General features: G+C 33.2%; 1 protein-coding gene across 3 annotated transcripts in view; it reads right to left on the bottom strand.

Moving 5' to 3' along the window:
- Cbp53E (Calbindin 53E) overlaps nt 1-18660 on the bottom strand; it is an 83456-nt gene that overhangs the window by 29219 nt on the left and 35577 nt on the right. For all 3 annotated transcript variants that reach the window (XM_075310084.1, XM_075310087.1, XM_075310085.1), the window contains exons 4-8: nt 15031-15120; nt 8292-8378; nt 7980-8120; nt 5877-5932; nt 3026-3071 (exon numbers count right to left, since the gene is read on the bottom strand). In XM_075310084.1, the coding sequence (XP_075166199.1) occupies nt 3026-3071; nt 5877-5932; nt 7980-8120; nt 8292-8378; nt 15031-15120 (420 nt within the window). The remainder of the gene's footprint in view (nt 1-3025; nt 3072-5876; nt 5933-7979; nt 8121-8291; nt 8379-15030; nt 15121-18660) is intronic.

Raw genomic sequence — 18660 nt, 5'->3', positions numbered from 1 at the left:
AAGTGGTGAACTTCTCTCTTATCATTGAGTGCTGTCCCAATCTGTATTTAGCTCAATGACAAGACATCTCAGAAATATCCCCAGCTTTACAGAGAGGGTATAATCTAACGCTGAAAAACTTTTCAGTGTTTGGTCGAAACTGGGATTGAACCCACAACCTTTTACATATAAGGCGGGCATGCTAACCATTCCACCAAAGTGTGGTAATGGGAATAAAAAAAATACTTTTCACCTTTTCGAATTTTTCAAAATTTTAAAAAGTCTACTTTTAACATTTTGCTATTTCGACTTTTTAATCAATTTCCATCATACACAAAATTTTTTTTCTGATTCAACCACGAAATTATTTTTTTAATTGAAATGTCTTCAATCACAGAAATGATAGTATCAATTAAAAAATTATTTGAAAGACAATTAAACAATTAATTGATCCAATTAAAAAATTAATTGATACTATTAATTTTTGTGATTGAATTTTGTTTCAATTAAAAAAACATGTTGAATCAATTAAATGTTTAATTGAATATTTTTAAAACTCAAGACTTTAATTAGAAAAATTTTCGTGAATTTTTTTTCTGTGTGAGAGAGCAATATCATATTTTCTTTTCAATTCAAATTTGAATTTAGAGTTTTGCGTTAAAATTTGATTGGACGATTTTGGTCACTACAAAAAGTCCACTAATAGATTTATCTCGATTTTCAAAATATTCCAAAGTCGATTAGATGATTTCGAAAAAACTGAAAAAGTCGGCTTAGAAGTTCCGGTCTTTTTTACAAAATATCCATAGGTGCTTCAATCGAATAAATTTTTCAGTAGTGGTACATATTCTCCAAGTATAGATGGGGAAATTACCGAATATTTAGAAGGTCCTTAACATTAATGTAGCATGTAATGTAGCCAACTACATTCAAATCGATGATTTGAGTTTGGCAAAGGAAAAGAGATATGCTTGCACATTTGTTTAGGCAGTAGCCGACTATCAAACCTTTTTTCGGAAGGTTCAAGTGCAGTTCACTTTGGGTTGAGTGAATTACCCGAATTTATTCTGATAATTGGTTGATAGTTTTAATGCAAGTAGTGGATGCTGATGAGGAATGTGGTAATTCCGAAACAGCTGTACATCCAACCATCTTGCAGTCTGTAGGGCTTTGCCAAAATAAATTTGACAAGCATACTTTTCCTCTGTTGGTTAAGCTACACTTGTAGTTTAGTCAATGCATGGCTTTAAGTTGAGATCAAAAACAACAATAACGATTGAAGAGAAGCCAACAATAACAAACAAAACGAATTAATGTAGCACGTCATCCGGACTCGGTTTTAAAAAGGATATTTTTTATTACTGAATTGAATTGGAGAAACATTTTGTTTAATCTTTACCATAAAATCTCCTTTAAAAATTGTACAAAATTCATTTTTTTATTTACCTTTTTGTGTCCCCTACAAACCACTGTGGTTTAGTCTTTGTCTACTACCTTTTAAAATCCCATAATAATTTTGCTAGGTGTTTCAAACCTATTCACACAAACTTTCAATGGTTTAGTAACGGATGTGGTTACAACTTCCTGGCTATCTAGACACCTTCATAGAAGAAATATTCATTAAAAACAGATTTGCAAATAAAGCCCAGTACTATTGTGAACTCTATGGGGGCCTTGAGTATAAAAAGCAAAAAATATATATCCTATTATGGTAAGCTTTTATTTATAATGGAAATTAAACCCTGGCATAGAATAACTTAATTTATGTATTTATCCAGATCCGGTGATACTATTGTAGAAGAACAAAAATAAAAAGTCTTCTCTTTATACTCGTCTACAGGGTCATTGTAATATCTTTATCATTTGTTACCATTAATTACAACGCAACATTTCTATTCTGATCACACACAGTGAAATACAATAAAAAGGATATTGTTTACGTTTGCTAAAAAAAAATATCCATTTCGTATTCGGTTAGCTTATACGCACTTGACCTTGAGGAGTATGGGGGAGACGAGTAAACATGAACACAAATAAAAGCCTTCTCCAGACCACATGTGAGAGTGCGAGTGTATAATAGTTGTTGATAACCTTTACACATATCCTTGAACTCTTGCCAGATTATTTATGAGATTTTATTCTCTCTCACTCACACCCGTTTAGAATGGCTTTTATATTAGTGAAAGCATTCATAATAACAAGGCCTTATTGGAGACTTATGGAAAATATTTTCTGTTTAGTTTAATGGTGAAAAATAAAAAAAAAACGAACACGAAAAGTAAACAAGTCATACCAGCAATCAACAATTTTTGTTTATCAAAACAAATATTTTGACCACATTTCGAAAAGTCTGAGACTAGTTTATGACTTTCTTAAGTATTTGCCAACGGCCTACAGGGTCTTATCTAAGTATTTTATTGATTAAATAAATATTTTGAATAAAAACTGGCATTGAGAAGGCTATTCTTGTTTTTGTTTTTGTTAATTGATTTAAAACCAAAATGAAATAAAAAAAAATAAAACTAATGAACTATGTTTAAAGAGTCTAAGTAAAATATAGACGATAGATTTTTTGGAATATTTTAAATTTTAATCAGCTCATTGAACATTCACCTAAAGTATGCTATGTTTATTAACACAACATTCTCCTAAAGGTATGCAATGTTTTATTCTAGTTCTAATAAATTGATCTAACTAAACAAAACAATAGAAATAATATTGAAAAAACCAAAAAATAAAAAAAACATATATGCACAAATAATAAATTTATTAAATTTCATAATAAAATAATTTAAGTGAATTTTTATTATACTTCTTCTGGTTAGCATTTGTTGTTTGTTTGGTTTAAAGGGATATCATAATATTAAGTGCAATTGTTTTAATAATTTATTCTAAATTGAAATGCATAAAATTGATAAAAAAAAATTTCATTGCCTTATACAAATAATTGATTTTGAAATGATATGAAAATCAACAATTATGGTGAATAGTTCTGATGCATGACTAATATTTGATAATTTGTTAAAATGGACCATTTTTTGCTTACCTTAAATACCTGGCGGCACAGGAAGTTTTCTTTGACTGGAAGTAATCTGATACATAATAAGAAAGAAAAAAAGAGAAATTAACATTTAGACTAAGTAAAAAATTTCTTAAAAAGGAACAGATAACAGATAAAGCGAGTATTGGATGTCCTAATCCTATCATTGATTATGTATACAACTAAATTTGAGGGATATTATTAAGAAGAGATTCAAAACTCTCCATTTACTAGAAGGGGTAATAGTGAATTTAGGACTACTTTATGGCAATGAATGAAATAAAATCTGTAAAAATAGTAATGAAATAAAGCACCTATGTTAACTAAATAGTGTTTTTTAAAAAAATTATCCTAAACTTTTTTGGCACAAAGGTCTTATTTGGTAAATAAGCGGGGTCGGTAAAAGATCTCCTAATCTCTTTTGACACAAAGGCCTTGAATTTTATTTGATAATATAATCAAATAAAAAATTAAATAAATAGGGTAAAACGAAAAATTATTATTTGTGCTCGCAAGAATCTCAATGCTGGTTCAGCTGTATATCGAGCAACAGAAAGAGAAGAAAATCCGGTTTCCAACTCAGTTCATTTATATTGAAAAGAATCGACATTGTCTAGTTTTTTGGATCACATTTTAGCTTAATGATCACATTCTGCATACTTATAGGCAATTATGAAATATATGGCATAGTGGAGGACACCTCTTATACAAAATGAAAAATTCCATAGCACATAACAGGTAGGCTGATAAGTCCCCGGTCTAACAAAGAGAAACACATTTTTTTTTATCAAAATTCGTTTTTATTATTCAACATAGTTCTCTTTAAGAGTGATACAACGATTATAACTACCTTCCAATTTTTTGATACCATTTTGGTAGTACTCCTTTGCCTCAAAATAAGCCTCAGTTTCGGCGATCACCTCTTCATTGCAGCCAAATTTTTTCCTTGCGAGCATCCATTTGAGGTGAGGAGAACAAGAAAAAGTCGCTGGGGGCCAGATCTGGAGAATACGGTGGGTGAGGAATCAATTCGAAGCCCAATTCATGAATTTTTATCATCGTTCTCAATGACTTGTGGCACGGTGCGTTGTCTTGGTGGAACAACACTTTTTTCTTCTTCATATGGGGCCGTTTTGCAGCGATTTCGACCTTCAAACGCTCCAATAACGCCATATAATAGTCACTGTTAATGGTTTCTCCCTTCTCAAGATAATCGATAAAAATTTTTCCATGCGCATCCCAAAAAACAGAGGCCAATACTTTGCCAGCGGACTTTTGAGTCTTTCCACGCTTCACCAGTCGCTGTCCACTCAGCCGACTGTCGATTGGACTCAGGAGTGTAGTGATGGAGCCATGTTTCATCCATTGTCACATATCGACGGAAAAACTCGGGCGTATTACGAGTTAACAGCTGCAAACACCGCTCAGAATCATCAACACGTTATTGTTTTTGGTCAAATGTGAGCTCGCGCGGCACCCATTTTGCACAGAGCTTCCGCATATCCAAATATTGATGAATGATATAACCAACACGTTCCGTTGATATCTTTAAGACCTCTGCTATCTCGATCAACTTCATTTTAACGTCATTCAAAATTTTGTGGATTTTTTTGATGTTTTCGTCGGTAACCACCTCTTTCGGGCGTCCACTGCATTCACCGTCCTCCGTGCTCATTTCACCACGCTTGAATTTTGCATACCAATCAATTGTTGTTGATTTCCCTGGGGTAGAGTCCGGAAACTCATTATCAAGTCAAGTTTTTGCTTCCACCGTATTTTTTCCCTTCAGAAAACAGTATTTTATCAAAACACGAAATTCCTTTTTTTCCGTTTTTTTCACAATAACAAAAGTTGCTTCACAAAAGACGTTCTATCTCACAAACTAATTGACTTACAGACGTCAAATTTTGACACGACTCATTTGAAGGTTTGTACTATATAAAAATAATATGCATTTAATACTAGCGACGCCATCTATGTGTCAGACCGGGGACTTATCAGCCAACCTGTTATAAAGGGGATTGTTAACATCAATCATTTGTCTTCTAAATTACAAGAATGCATGTCAGTTGCAAGGAAAGTGCTCCAAAGTTTCATAGACTTCGCCTTCCTTTTCATGTTTCTTGTTCTTCATAATTATTTTAGTGTTACCACTATTTATGTTTTTTTTTTTTGCAGATACCGATGTGGTTTATTTGAGAAATCGATTAAGTAATAATTATTTCTATAGATCTGAAGTATAGTTTTGAAATTTCCAAAGCAACCCATGCTGAAGGACAAATGGACGGATAGACTTCAAACGACTTATTAACCTCTCTGTTGTGGGATTCTGTATTTCTTCACGATAATCACATTGTTAATTTTGTCTACTAATATTTGATGATTTACTGATTGTTATCTGCACCGAATACCGGTGATTTTAAAATATTGTGCCTGTAGTTTAATATGATTACAAAATACCAAAGTTGTAATTTTTCTTGTTATTTCTTCATTATAGTGCGATTTTTATTAATAAGAATCTCCACTGATTTGTTAAGGCTACTTGAAGAATAGTTTTTATTAGGAATTGTAGCAGTTGGATGTTTACATATTTAATCTAAGATTAATTTAAAATTTCTACTAGAACTAGAAGTTTCCGGTGATATTATCTCCTCCTTAACTTCTTAGTTCAACAATAGTAACAAGCCTTAAGCTTGCTGAAGCCATTACCATATTAATTGTCATAATGTTGAAACCAGAATAAATACTGACAAACTTTTAGGCAAGTAATTAGTTCTAACCACAAGATGACAGTTAAACATAAAATAAAATTTCTAAAAAAAGAAACTAAGAATATTTATTCGAACAAAAAACTTACTTGGCCATTTCGGATAACTGTAGACGACCATCTTTATTGGCATCGAAAACTTGAAGCTAGAGAGACGAGAAAAAATCAAAAAAACGTATTAGCAAGAAATTCATAAAAAAATTTTAAACTTAAACACAAAATATATGCTTGAAATTAAATATATGCAAAAATGTCCATAAAATATGCCACAAACAAAGAGGAAAATCTGAAAAGTAATTAGCATATTTTTAGGCTAATACAAAAGGCAAATCAACACATTGTTAAAGTTGGTCCCTGTCCCTTGCAAAACTTGTATTCATTAAAATATTTTTCCACTTTATAGTACACAAAGCAATGTCATGCTGGGCTTTGATTCAACACTCAGCTTGTTATCTACTATATAAAATGTTGTATACTTTTAGGACTGGTTAATTAAAGGGAACTGTTGCATACTTTGAGTTGTTCAAGTTTCTGTGTTATTGCTTGCAATTACATTCTTTAGGTTAATGTGAAACCTTATTTTCCCCTTCCTATATTTTCTACAAAAGTTTTTTATGCCCAACTGATGAAATAAAAGAACAAAATTAAAATATAATACCTTTCTGTAAAATACATAAATAAAAAAGTTGTTGCGTATAAAAAAAAAAACAGACCCTATGTTATAGGTAGTTCGTTATTACTTCTTATTATATTTTCTTCGTGTACAGCACATATTTAAAAAAACGAAACTTTGCTTAATTTCTTTGTGCAATTTTTGTTGTTGCTAATTTGTTATATATTCCTCCCACTCTTTTTGCCAAGTTACCAGAGCTACCACAAAACCGTAATTGCAATCTCATATAATAAGCATTTTATTTGGCTTGCTCAACTATGTAGAGATACATGTGTAGACGATGTATACTCGTGATATTGTTGTTGTTGTAGTTTTGTTTCATGGTGCGTGTTTGCCATCTCAGGGGTTTCAACGGTGACGCTCAATTGCTATAGAAAAAAATTTATACGCATTTGTTTCTTTGTAGGTTTCACAACATTATCTAGAGTGACACTGACATTGAGAGAATATAAAATACAAGAGGGCATTATGCTCATATAGATGTAATAAGTTTAGATTGTTTGTATTTCATTTGTGTGGTGAATATCGTTCCAGTATATAATTCAAGAGAAACGCAGAAGAAATTATAAGAATTTTGAAAAGAAGGGATTTACATTTTACACATTTTTAGTTTCAATGTTCTTGCAATAAAAAGACATTGTCTAGGAATATAACCCTCATTCTCTTTACTCAAATGTATAATAAATATAGTATAATTGCTTGAATTATGTTGATTGTAATTATCGTACTCATAATCCCCATAATGCGGAATAATGTATGCAAAAATAAAAAAAAGAGATTGCAAAGTATTTTCCACTTAACAGCACACACAAATGAGATTACGCATTATTCAAACGCCTAAATGTATGCCATAGAAATTGAGACAATAACAATTTCCACAATGGAGGATTTATGTAGAATACTTGCATTTAATTTCATCAAGTGTATGAGCTTGCACTTAAACTGGGTTATAAAAACTCAACAAACAAAATTAAAAAAAAAAACTATTTGCAAACTATTTACTACTCGTTGGTGGTATAATCTCTGAATTTTTACGAATTTCCCAAAACAAGTTTTTCTGTTACTTATTGCTAGCGAAATGAAATTTTAAATATAAAGTTAAATTTGGTTTAAAAAAATATACGTATATAGAAATATTATTTCAACAATAATAATCGTTAGCAAGTGTCATCACAATATGCCTTTAGTATTAAAACAAAATAAATGGCTTACAAAAAAGGACAGATGGTACCATAAAAACTTTTGAGTCACTTTGAAATGTCCAACAATGTTGTTGTGTGATTTATGTTCTCTAACATTTCAAAAATTATTTCACTATGTTTTATGACTCTGATGATAAACATTTTCGCACACACTTACTATTATTATAATAATAATAAATTTGATTCTCTGATAAATTGTTTCAATGAAAATGACCCCCTGGGATATCATGACAAACAAGGACATTATCAGCTAACAAATTTTGAACATTTCATGGTATTGTTGCTCTATGGTATCTATTTGTGCAAATGTTTTCTTACCATGGTATCTGTGTATTCAATTAATTTATCTTCAGACACATCATTTATTTTCTTGGCCTCTTTGAGTAAATCACGTAGGAAATTTTTAAGTTCATCTGCTTCGATATATCCTGAATTGTCCGTATCATATTCACGCCAAATCTACACAAGAAAAAAGAAAGAAATAATTATTCATGGCTTTGTTTTTTTTTTTGGCCGTTTGACAAAACAAAATCCCCAAAGTATGCTACTATTTTATCATGCAGTGAGTGATCTCCTTAAGCTAGGCTCGGATTTCTATTGTTGACATATATTTATGATTTATCCACTTACCTTCATAAATTCTACACTAGATTCCAAAGGATTATCGAAACGGAATAATAAAAGGAAATTCTCTTCCATGGGCAACAACTGGGCCAACTGAAAATTTAAAGAGAAGGAAAAGAAAAATATCATTAATATCACCTTAAGTTTAGAAACGAGATTTCAAATGGACAAATAATTGGGGAAAAAAACTAAAGAAAAAGGTGACAAAAATCAATCTTTGGGTATACATGAATAAATCTTTTTGGAAAATTGTACAAGCATTTTCCTAAGGAAAATTTCTGTTAAATTTTTATGCCCAATATTTTGAACTTTCTATAATTTTTTTTGAATAGGAAATAGGAATGAAATGTTTAAACGTAAAAAATATTGCATAAAAAAATTACGAACAGTTATGTGATATAAACATAATTTTTGTTGTTGGAAAACTTTGAAAATTGCTGATTTGCTAAATTATTACAAAAACAATTTTTCTACATTTATTTTTCATGCCCTAAACCACATAGTGGTCAGGGTATAATAACTTTGATGTGCCAAAAAATGTGCCTACCAGAAATATTGATTTTAGACCCCATAAAATATATACCGATCGACTCTGAATCACCGCCGTCACTCCGTCGGTCCGGTCGCAATTATTAACCGATTTTTATGAAATTTGGTATATGAAAATTTTTTGGTACAGGGACGAACGCTATTGAATTTGGATCAAATTTAGATGTAGCTTCCATATATATGTATCGCCCGATTTCGATAAATGGGCTCAGATTGCGTTCATTTGAAATAGTCGCCCGACTTTCTACTTTAGGTTAGGTTAGGTTAGGTGGCAGCCCGATGTATCAGGCTCACTTAGACTATTCAGTCCATTGTGATACCACATTGGTGAACTTCTCTCTTATCACTGAGTGCTGCCCGATTCCATGTTAAGCTCAATGACAAGGGACCTCCTTTTTATAGCCGAGTCCGAACGGCGTTCCACATTGCAGTGAAACCACTTAGAGAAGCTTCGAAACCCTCAGAAATGTCACCAGCATTACTGAGGTGGGATAATCCACCGCTGAAAAACTTTTTGGTGTTCGGTCGTAGCAGGAATCGAACCCACGACCTTGTGTATGCAAGGCGGGCATGCTAACCATTGCACCACGGTGGCTCCCAACTTTTCTACTTTACTCACTTGTTTTATAATATTAATGAATATGGGAGGTACTTAAGAAACATTTTTATATCCTCCACCATAGGATGGGGGATATATTAACTTTGTCATTCCGTTTGTAACACATCGAAATATTGATCTAAGACCCCATAAAGTAAATATATTCTGGGTCGTGGTGAAATTCTGAGTCGATCTGAGCATGTCCGTCCGTCCGTCCGTCTGTTGAAATCACGCTAACTTCCGAACGAAACAAGCTATCGGCTTGAAACTTGGCACAAGTAGTTGTTATTGATGTAGGTCGGATGGTATTGCAAATGGGCAATATCGGTCCACTTTTACGTATAGCCCCCATATAAACGGATCCCCAAATTTGGCTTGCGAGGCCTCTAAGAGAAGCAAATTTCATCCGATCCGGCTGAAATTTGGTACATGGTGTTAGTATATGGTCTCTAACAACCATGCAAAAATTGGTTCACATCGGACCATAATTATATATAGCCCCCCATATAAACGGATCCCCAAATTTGGCTTGCGAGGCCTCTAAGAGAAGCAAATTTCATCCGATCCGGCTGAAATTTGGTACATGGTGTTAGTATATGGTCTCTAACAACCATGCAAAAATTGGTTCACATCGGTCCATAATTATATATAGCCCCCCATATAAACCGATCCCCCGATTTGGCTTGCGGAGCCTCTAAGAGAAGAACATTTCATCCGATCCGGCTGAAATTTGGTACATGGTGTTAGTATATGGTCTCTAACAACTATGCAAAAATTGGTTTACATCGGTCCATAATTATATATAGCCCCCATATAAACCGATCCCCCGATTTGGCTTGCAGAGCCTCCAAGAGAAACAAATTTCATCCGATCCGGCTGAAATTTTGTACATGATGTTAGTATATGGTCTCTAATGACCATGCAAAAATTGGTCCATATCGGTCTATAATTATATATAGCCCCATACAAATCGATCACCAGATTTGACATCCGGAGCCTCTTGGAAGACCAAAATTCATCTGATTCGGTTGAAATTTGGTACGTGATGTTAATATATGGCCTCAAACACCCATGAAAAAATTGGTCGATATCGGTCCATAATTATATATAGGCCCCATATAAACCGATCGCCAGATTTGACCTCCGGTGCCTTTTGGAAAAGCAAAATTCACCCGATCTGGTTGAAATTTGGTACGTGGTGGTAGTATATGATATTTAACAACCATGCCAAAAGTGGTCCATATCAGTCCATAATCATTTATAGCCCCCATATAAACCGATCCCGAGATTTGGTTTTGGAGCCTCTTGGAGGAACAAATTTCATCCGAGTGAGTTGAAATTTGTGGATGACAGTCTTTTGTAGAAGTTTCTACGCAATCCATGGTGGAGGGTACATAAGATTCGGCCTGGCCGAACTTACGGCCGTATATACTTGTTAAAACTTAATTTTGAAAATATCTACAATATTTCAATATAGGAATATAATAAAAGAAGAAGGTATTTTGAAAAATGCAAATTTTTCTTAAATGTATTTTTTTATTAAAACCTGGAGTCATATAGCACACCACCTGCCTTTATACACAAAACTAATCTGTCGAAAGCTTCAGCACTATAGATCCTTCGATGAAGCCTGTATCTAGCTTTTTTGTATATTCATTCTGATCAGTATTGTTTATATCTTGTATAATATGAAAAATGTATTTCGATGTGTTACTGAAAAATTTCAAGCGTACGGTAGATACCTCCATTTCAAATTTCTCGAAACTATAGAAATATAATTTATTTTAGAAATGAATTGATTTTTTTATTTAAAATATTCTTATTTTAAAAGTCTCTTTCCTTCACTAATTTTGGCTAACTGTTACATGTTCCTCGTCTAAAAATAACATTTTGCTCCTGAAACATGTTTGAAGTGATAATATTCCTTTTCTGGGTGTATTGTTCGTGGGACAACCTTCACAAAATCCCATTTAATTTGTTGTTTTTTTTTATGATTAAATTATGATAAAATTTTTTTATGATTAAAATTCAATCCCCATTTTCAGTTATGGGTTGAGATTGTAATTTAACCAACGGAAACATCCTGCCAAGTGACAGCGATAATTGCTGGTTGAGCCTCAACCATGAAAATAGCCACATATTGTGATAATGACCAACGTTAATGTTATTTAATAACCTTACAGAACCTTCCGACCATTTATTCCCATTAAATTATGGTCATTACATGATGTGTTGTTGGTGCTGGTATCAGCCTTTATTATTATGGACAATAAGGAAGAAGGAGTGATTAATAAATCCAGTTGTCAATCTTAATACATGGCGTTAAAGTTTCGTAATTCCAATAAAATAGCCAAAAGTACTGTCATTACCATGATTGTGTATGCATGCCCCAGTCTCAGTTCTCAGTCTCTGTTTTATCTTGGATATTTTAACAGCTGTCATCGGTTCTTTAAATATTGACAAGTGTTTCAATTAATTGGACAATAATTTCATATATTTCTTTAATACATTGCATAAGGGAATATCCCTTATATAATGGTGTTTATTATTTGCTCAATCCCCAAGCCTTAGAATCAGGGCTTTCAAATAAATTATCCAAAACAAACATACTCCTAATATTGAAATTTCCGGCGATAACAAAGTTGTTGGTTGTGAAAGTGAAAGGCAAAAAAAAAAAAATGAACAATAAACGAAAATAAATTGACAAAAGATGGCTCAAACAAAAGCCTTTGATTCAATTGTTAGACTAGTTTAGGCCGAAAAACATTAAAAAAATTCCATGGGGTAGGAGTAAACACTTCGAAAACAAGGTCGTTTATTCACAGCCTCCCCTATCTTAGTCTTGTTTGTAATGTCACCAGCAGATATTCCCATAATCAATGAAGGACTATCATGAAAACATATTTATATTGAAATGAGTTTCTTCATTCCATTCCTTAGGACCTCATCGAGGACTACAATAGAGGACTAAAATGAAATTTAATTTGCATTAACTTGGAGAAATCTATAGAAACGGGAGATTGGATCCCTTAAAGACTGATGGTTCCATGTACGAGGCACTAAGTTTCATTAATACAATATTGGTTCAATAAGTATTTAGCCTACAAATAAGAACAAATATTTTATTGGCTTTTCAATATAGTCTCGATTTAAATCTTCCCTCCGCGTTGGTTTAACTTTTTAATCTACTTTTCAAATACGCTTTTCGGGGACCTTTGAATGTGAGTACGATTCGCTATTAAAATGAAAGATCGTACTTTGTATCTTAATTTAGGATTTAATAATTCAGCATAAAGACCACTATTTTATCTTTCTCGAAGTAGCCGACGTGGGGGCATCTGGTGAATCCCAGAAACGATGGTCAATGGAACACTCCTCGACTTCTTTGGGGCACAATCGCCGGGAGCGGTCAACTTTTTCCATTCCCCATTTTTTTCTATACCCGGATTCTATATATCGGATTTTTCCCCCAGTGTTACAAAACAATGCAGAAATTCCATCGAATTACAATTAAGCAGCGTCCAATGTGAGTATGGGATTGTGTAACGGTTGAGTTTTTTATTCGAAATGAGAAAAAAAGCTATCACGCCGATACCTTCCCCATGTTCACAATTTCATGCAGTATATGACTCACAAGATTTTGTTTATTTGTGATATGTTTATTATGGGAGCCACCGTGGTGTAAGGGTTGGCATGCCTGCCTTACATACAAGGGTCATGGATTCCATCTCAGTTTCGATCAAACACCAAACAGTATTTCAGCGGAGATTATCCCCTCTCGGGAATACTGGTGACATTTCTAAGTGATTCAAAGCTTCTCTATGTGAAACGCCGTTTGGACTCGGCTATTAAAAAGGAGATCCCTTGTCATTGAGCTAAACATACAATCAGGCAGCACTCATTGATAAGAGAGAAAATCACCACTTGAGGTATCATAATAGACTGAATAGCTCTAGAGAGCCTGAAATATAGGGCTGCAGCTAGATCTAACCTATCTGATCTGAACATTTATACGGGCGGATCGAAGATGGCTGAAGGCACGGGCAGTGGTATCTACTGCGAGGAGCTAGGAATTAGGGAGTCATATGGAATGGACAACGTATGCAGTATCTTTCAGGCGGAGGTATTTGCTATTGCCAAAACTGCGGAGCTCCTGTTGATGAGGCCGATATTCAGTAGCGATATCTGTTTTTTCATCGACAGTCAGGCAGCAATGAAGGCCTTAGATGATACGAATATAACGTCGAAAGCAGTCAGCCGCTGTCGTAGAGAACTCAGAGTTCTCGCTGAACAGCATAATATAACTCTGTGCTGGGTATCTGAACATTATGGGATAAGGGCAATGAGGAGGCAGATGTGCTGGCTAAGGAAGGTGCACGCGGCATGGATAACATCGTCACGGACATCTTTCCTCCGCTATCTTTATATACTTACAGGGTCAACGTTAAATATAATGATCTGTGGAAGGAACGATGGACTTCCTCTGTGGGTTGCGAGCAGACAAGAGTAGTAGAAACTCAGGATTTCTAATGGCGACGAATAGAGATGATTTGAGGCCGTTAATAGGCATCTTCAGAGGACACCACACACTTGGGAAGGATATGGTAAGGATTGACTAATGGCCGATGATATTTGTAGACCCGAAGGCTACAGAAGACTCTTACCACTTTCTGTGCCAGTGTCCGGCATTATCTTTTAGAAGAAACAAGACACTGGGTTCCCTTTTCTTTCAGGATATTACTGAGGTACGTGATATACTCGCCTTTATCAAGGTTTCTGGATGGAAGACCTAGAGAACCGTATTATTTCAAGAACGCAAAGGAGATGTGACCGACCCTGGCAGAGGAAGATAGATGTCGAAGAGGAAAGAAACAATCATGAGGAAATAAAAAGGAGGTCCCTTGTCATTGAGCTTAACATGGAATCGGGCAGCACTCAGTGATAAGAGAGAAGTTCACCAATGTGGTATCACAATGGACTGAATAGTCTAAGTGAGCCTGATACATCGGGCTGCCACCTAACCTAACCTAACCATGAGGAATCACAATGGGCCAACATGGTCTAAGAGGACTCCATTTTTCCTTTCTACGGATTTGGTGTCATTCTCTATAACCTAACTTAACCTAGATCTAACCTATCCTAACCTATTATATCATCTACCTTATACCTTTCAAAATTGGGTCAATATTTATTTCTCGGATCTTTTTTCATTCTAATCTTTTATCATCCAGAATTTACCATGGTGGCTGTGCACGACAGTTTTTCATTTTATGGAAAAATTCAAAATTTTAATTACAATTAAAATATAAATAATTGCGGGTTTCAAGTAAAAATAACCTTTATAATAAAGTCGTGAAATACTTCTTCTATTTTATATGAATGCAGCAATTAAGGGCAAATTAAAAAATAATAAAAATTATCGATGGTTTCAAAAGAAAATGAATAATATTAAATTTCTTATTATTTCTTTGTACAATAGACTAATTACGGGGTAAAAGTGAAATTCAACTATTAATGGTTTTTAATGTATTTGTAGGTGATGCCCACTGTAAATGGTTAAAAACAATATATGTTGTATACTTCCATTTCTTTACTTACCTCTCTTATATCAATTTTTCCATCTTGATTGTCATCATAGGCCTCCATAAAACACGATTTCAACTCGCCCAGCATTGTGTCGGTGACAGCCTGTAAGTGCAGAGATAGAGCAAAAGAAAATTCAAACGCATGAATAGCAATTCATTGGGTGTAAGATGATGGTATAGCAAATAAATCACAAATGGCAGGATGGAATAAAAAAAAAGAATAAGGGATGGTATAAATTCATTAACATGCAATGCCAACATCATTCAATATAGATTTTGTTGTGTCCTTGTTATCAACGTGGATGTTTCATGTGATATCTCTACATTCCTTGATGGTTTGTGAAAGAGACAGAGTCCTATTGTTGTTTTTTTCAATTATGCTAATTTTCCAATATGTTTCTATAATTCATATAAGATAGCTAGCGCACTTTTTATTCCTCTCTATGAAGAGAATTTCTTTTTAATGCAGTACCAAGTTCATACAAACGCATCCAAACAAACATAATCAAAGAAATATTTTTTTCTCATAACATTTCACAATGTCCAATATCTGTTGCTTCAATCCTCTTTACTCTATTCTTCCTAGTAGTTGATTGTATGCTTACTAAAATACAAACATAAAAACCAGAGTCTTGCTCCAAAGTGGTACCATCATATCATAGAATACCAATATGATCCTTTTCGATTTTCCATTGCCAGAGATAAACAAACAAGGTCCCTAGAATGGCACAAGTTATTGGAATGACACATCAAGTGACAACAACGTTCTATGGAAGCTATTGAAATTTTTCGCTTCACTTTCCATTTTTCGCCCTCGTCTACAAAAAAAAATCCCATAAAGCTTGAAAAGTGAAAGGATGCAGTAACATACTGGTCTCTTATTTACCAATAAATGGATGGATAAGAGTATAGCATATCATGGTAAATGTTTTGTCAGGCTCTGGTTTTTTTCATATAGTTAAGCTTTGTTGGTGGAACTGAAAAATGTGTGATGCGATATAAGGGTCTTAAGGAGACACTTTAAGGCATCGAAATGAAAAAAACATCAAAACTAAAGCGAGTAAATGTAAAATGTCAACTAAGACTTCCACGACGTTTTAAAGCCGCTTTTGATGTGAGAGAGAACTTTTATTTGCTAGGATGGTTGACTTGAAGATATTAACTAGATTTTATAAATGATAACATATATATAAAATTTTTAATAGAATTTGTGTATATGAGACCTTACAGCAAACAAAAAATTTCTTTTTGTATTTAATTTGCTATAGCAACTCTTGTTATAATTTGGTGAAATTAATCTATGGAAATAGGTCCTTTTCCCAATCTCAAAAGCGTTCCATCTTGACGATGACATTTATAGCTTAGATTAGGTTATAGATGCATACCCGTATTCTAAGCTTATTTAGAAATTCGACCCATTATGATACCACAGATGATGGGCTTCTGTCGTAGCAATGAGTGGTTCGATTCCTTTGTATGCAAGATGTAATCACGGTTGCCCCTCGTGCCAAAAATAATCTACCAAAATTTTAATACAAATTTGCCAAAAAAATCTACCATATTTACAAAATGAAGTTTTTGATCAAATTTTATCAACAAAAAAAAGTTTACATTCTAGAAAATGGCTCCTCAGATAGCTTCAAAGCCACTTATGTCACAATTTTTGTTCCTATAGAAAATTTTTGTCAAAACTTCTATTTCTATAGAAAATTTTGTCCAAATTTTATTTCTATAGAAAATGTTGTTAAAATTTTATTTTATTAGAGAGTTTGGTCCAAATTTTATTTCTATAGATAATTTGGGCCAAGTTTTATTTCTATAGAGAATGTTGTCCAATTTTTATTTCTATATAGAAAATTTTGCCCAAATTTGGCCAAATATTTATTTCTATAGAAAAAATGTTATTTTTATAGAGAGTTTGGTAAAAATTTTATTTCTATAGAAAATTTCGTCAACACTTTATTTTTATAGAGAGTTTGGTCAACATTTTTTTAAAGAGTTTTTGGTCAAAATTTTATTTGTATAGAATATTTTGTCAAAATTTTATTTTCATAGAGATTTGGATCAAAATTTCATTTTTATAGAGAGTTTGGCCAAAATTTTAATCATATAGAGAGTTTGGTCAACATTTTATTTCTTTACAAAATTTTGTCAAAATATTATTTCTATAGAATATTTAGTCAAAATTTTATTTTTATAGAAAATTTTGTCCAAATTTTATTTCTATAGAAAATTTTGTCAAAATTTTATTTTTATAGAGAGTTTGGTAAAAATTTCATTTCTATAGAAAATTTCGTCAAAACTTTATTTTTATAGAGAGTTTGGTCAAAAAATTTTTTACAGAGTTTTTATTTCTATAGAGAGTTTAGGAGCCACCGTGGTGCAATGGTTAGCATGCCCGCCTTGCATACACAGGGTCGTGGGTTCGATTCCTGCTTCGACCGAACACCAAAAAGTTTTTCAGCGGTGGATTACCCCACCTCAGTAATGCTGGTGACATTTCTGAGAGTTTCAAAGCTTCTCTAAGTGGTTTCACTGCAATGTGGAACGCCGTTCGGACACGGCTATAAGAAGGAGGTCCCTTGTCATTGAGTTTAACATGGAATCGGGCAGCACTCAGTGATAAAAGAGAAGTTCACCAATGTGGTATCACAATGGACTGAATAGTCTATGTGAGCCTGATATATCGGGCTGCCACCTAACCTAACCTAACGATAGAGAGTTTCGCCAAAATTTTATTTCTATAGAAAGTTTGGTCAAAATTTTATTTCTATAAAAAAATTGTCAAAATTTTATTTTTAAAGAAAGTTTGGTTAACATTTTATTTCTATAGAAACTTTTGTCCAAATTTTATTTCTATAGAGAATTTTATCCAAATTTTATTTCTATAGAGAATGTTGTCCAATTTTTATTTCTTTAGAAAATGTTGTCCAAATTTTATTTCTATGGAAAATTTTGTCCAAATTTAATTTCTATAGAAATTTTTGTTGTCAAAACTTCACTTCTATAGAAAATCTTGTCAAAATTTTAATTCTATAAAAAATATTAAAAATCTATCAAAACTTCAAGGATTCTAGCAATCTATCAAACAGTACAAAAATCTACTATTTTTGGTAGAATTCTACCAACTATGGCAACCGTGCGTGCAATGCTTATTTCCATAGATGTTGCCAAATGCTATTTGGGTTTCTCTCAATACCAAATATAAGGACCAGAATCTATGGCTCCTCAGATAGCTTCACAGTCATTTGATCGCATGACCAATATTCTATTGATGGATTCATAGGAATACATTAAGAGAGGTCGATATCTTCTTCATGGTAAAAAATGTCAGCTACATTTGTTTTTTGATACTCACCGGTGATTGGAGTTGGAGTCTTGTGAGTTTTGAGTTCACCTGTATACACACAAACCTCTCAACGGGAAGCCTCTGACGCAAACCTCTCATAATTGAACAATTTTCGTAAGACTTTGAAAAATAATATTTCATAATTGGACAACTCACAAATTTGAACAGAATTTGAGCGACTATGGCTGTCCACTTCACGATATATACATTGTGATTTGGGAACAATAAACTTTCGCTGCGATTATCTGGGCAAACAGAAAGGTGGAAAAACAAGCATGGCAAGATCATTACAAT

This window comes from Haematobia irritans, chromosome 5, assembly GCF_050003625.1.
Source record: "Haematobia irritans isolate KBUSLIRL chromosome 5, ASM5000362v1, whole genome shotgun sequence".
NCBI lineage: Eukaryota > Metazoa > Arthropoda > Insecta > Diptera > Muscidae > Haematobia > Haematobia irritans.
Note: the sequence above shows the minus strand (reverse complement) of the source record. Positions and strands in the feature narration are given on the sequence as shown.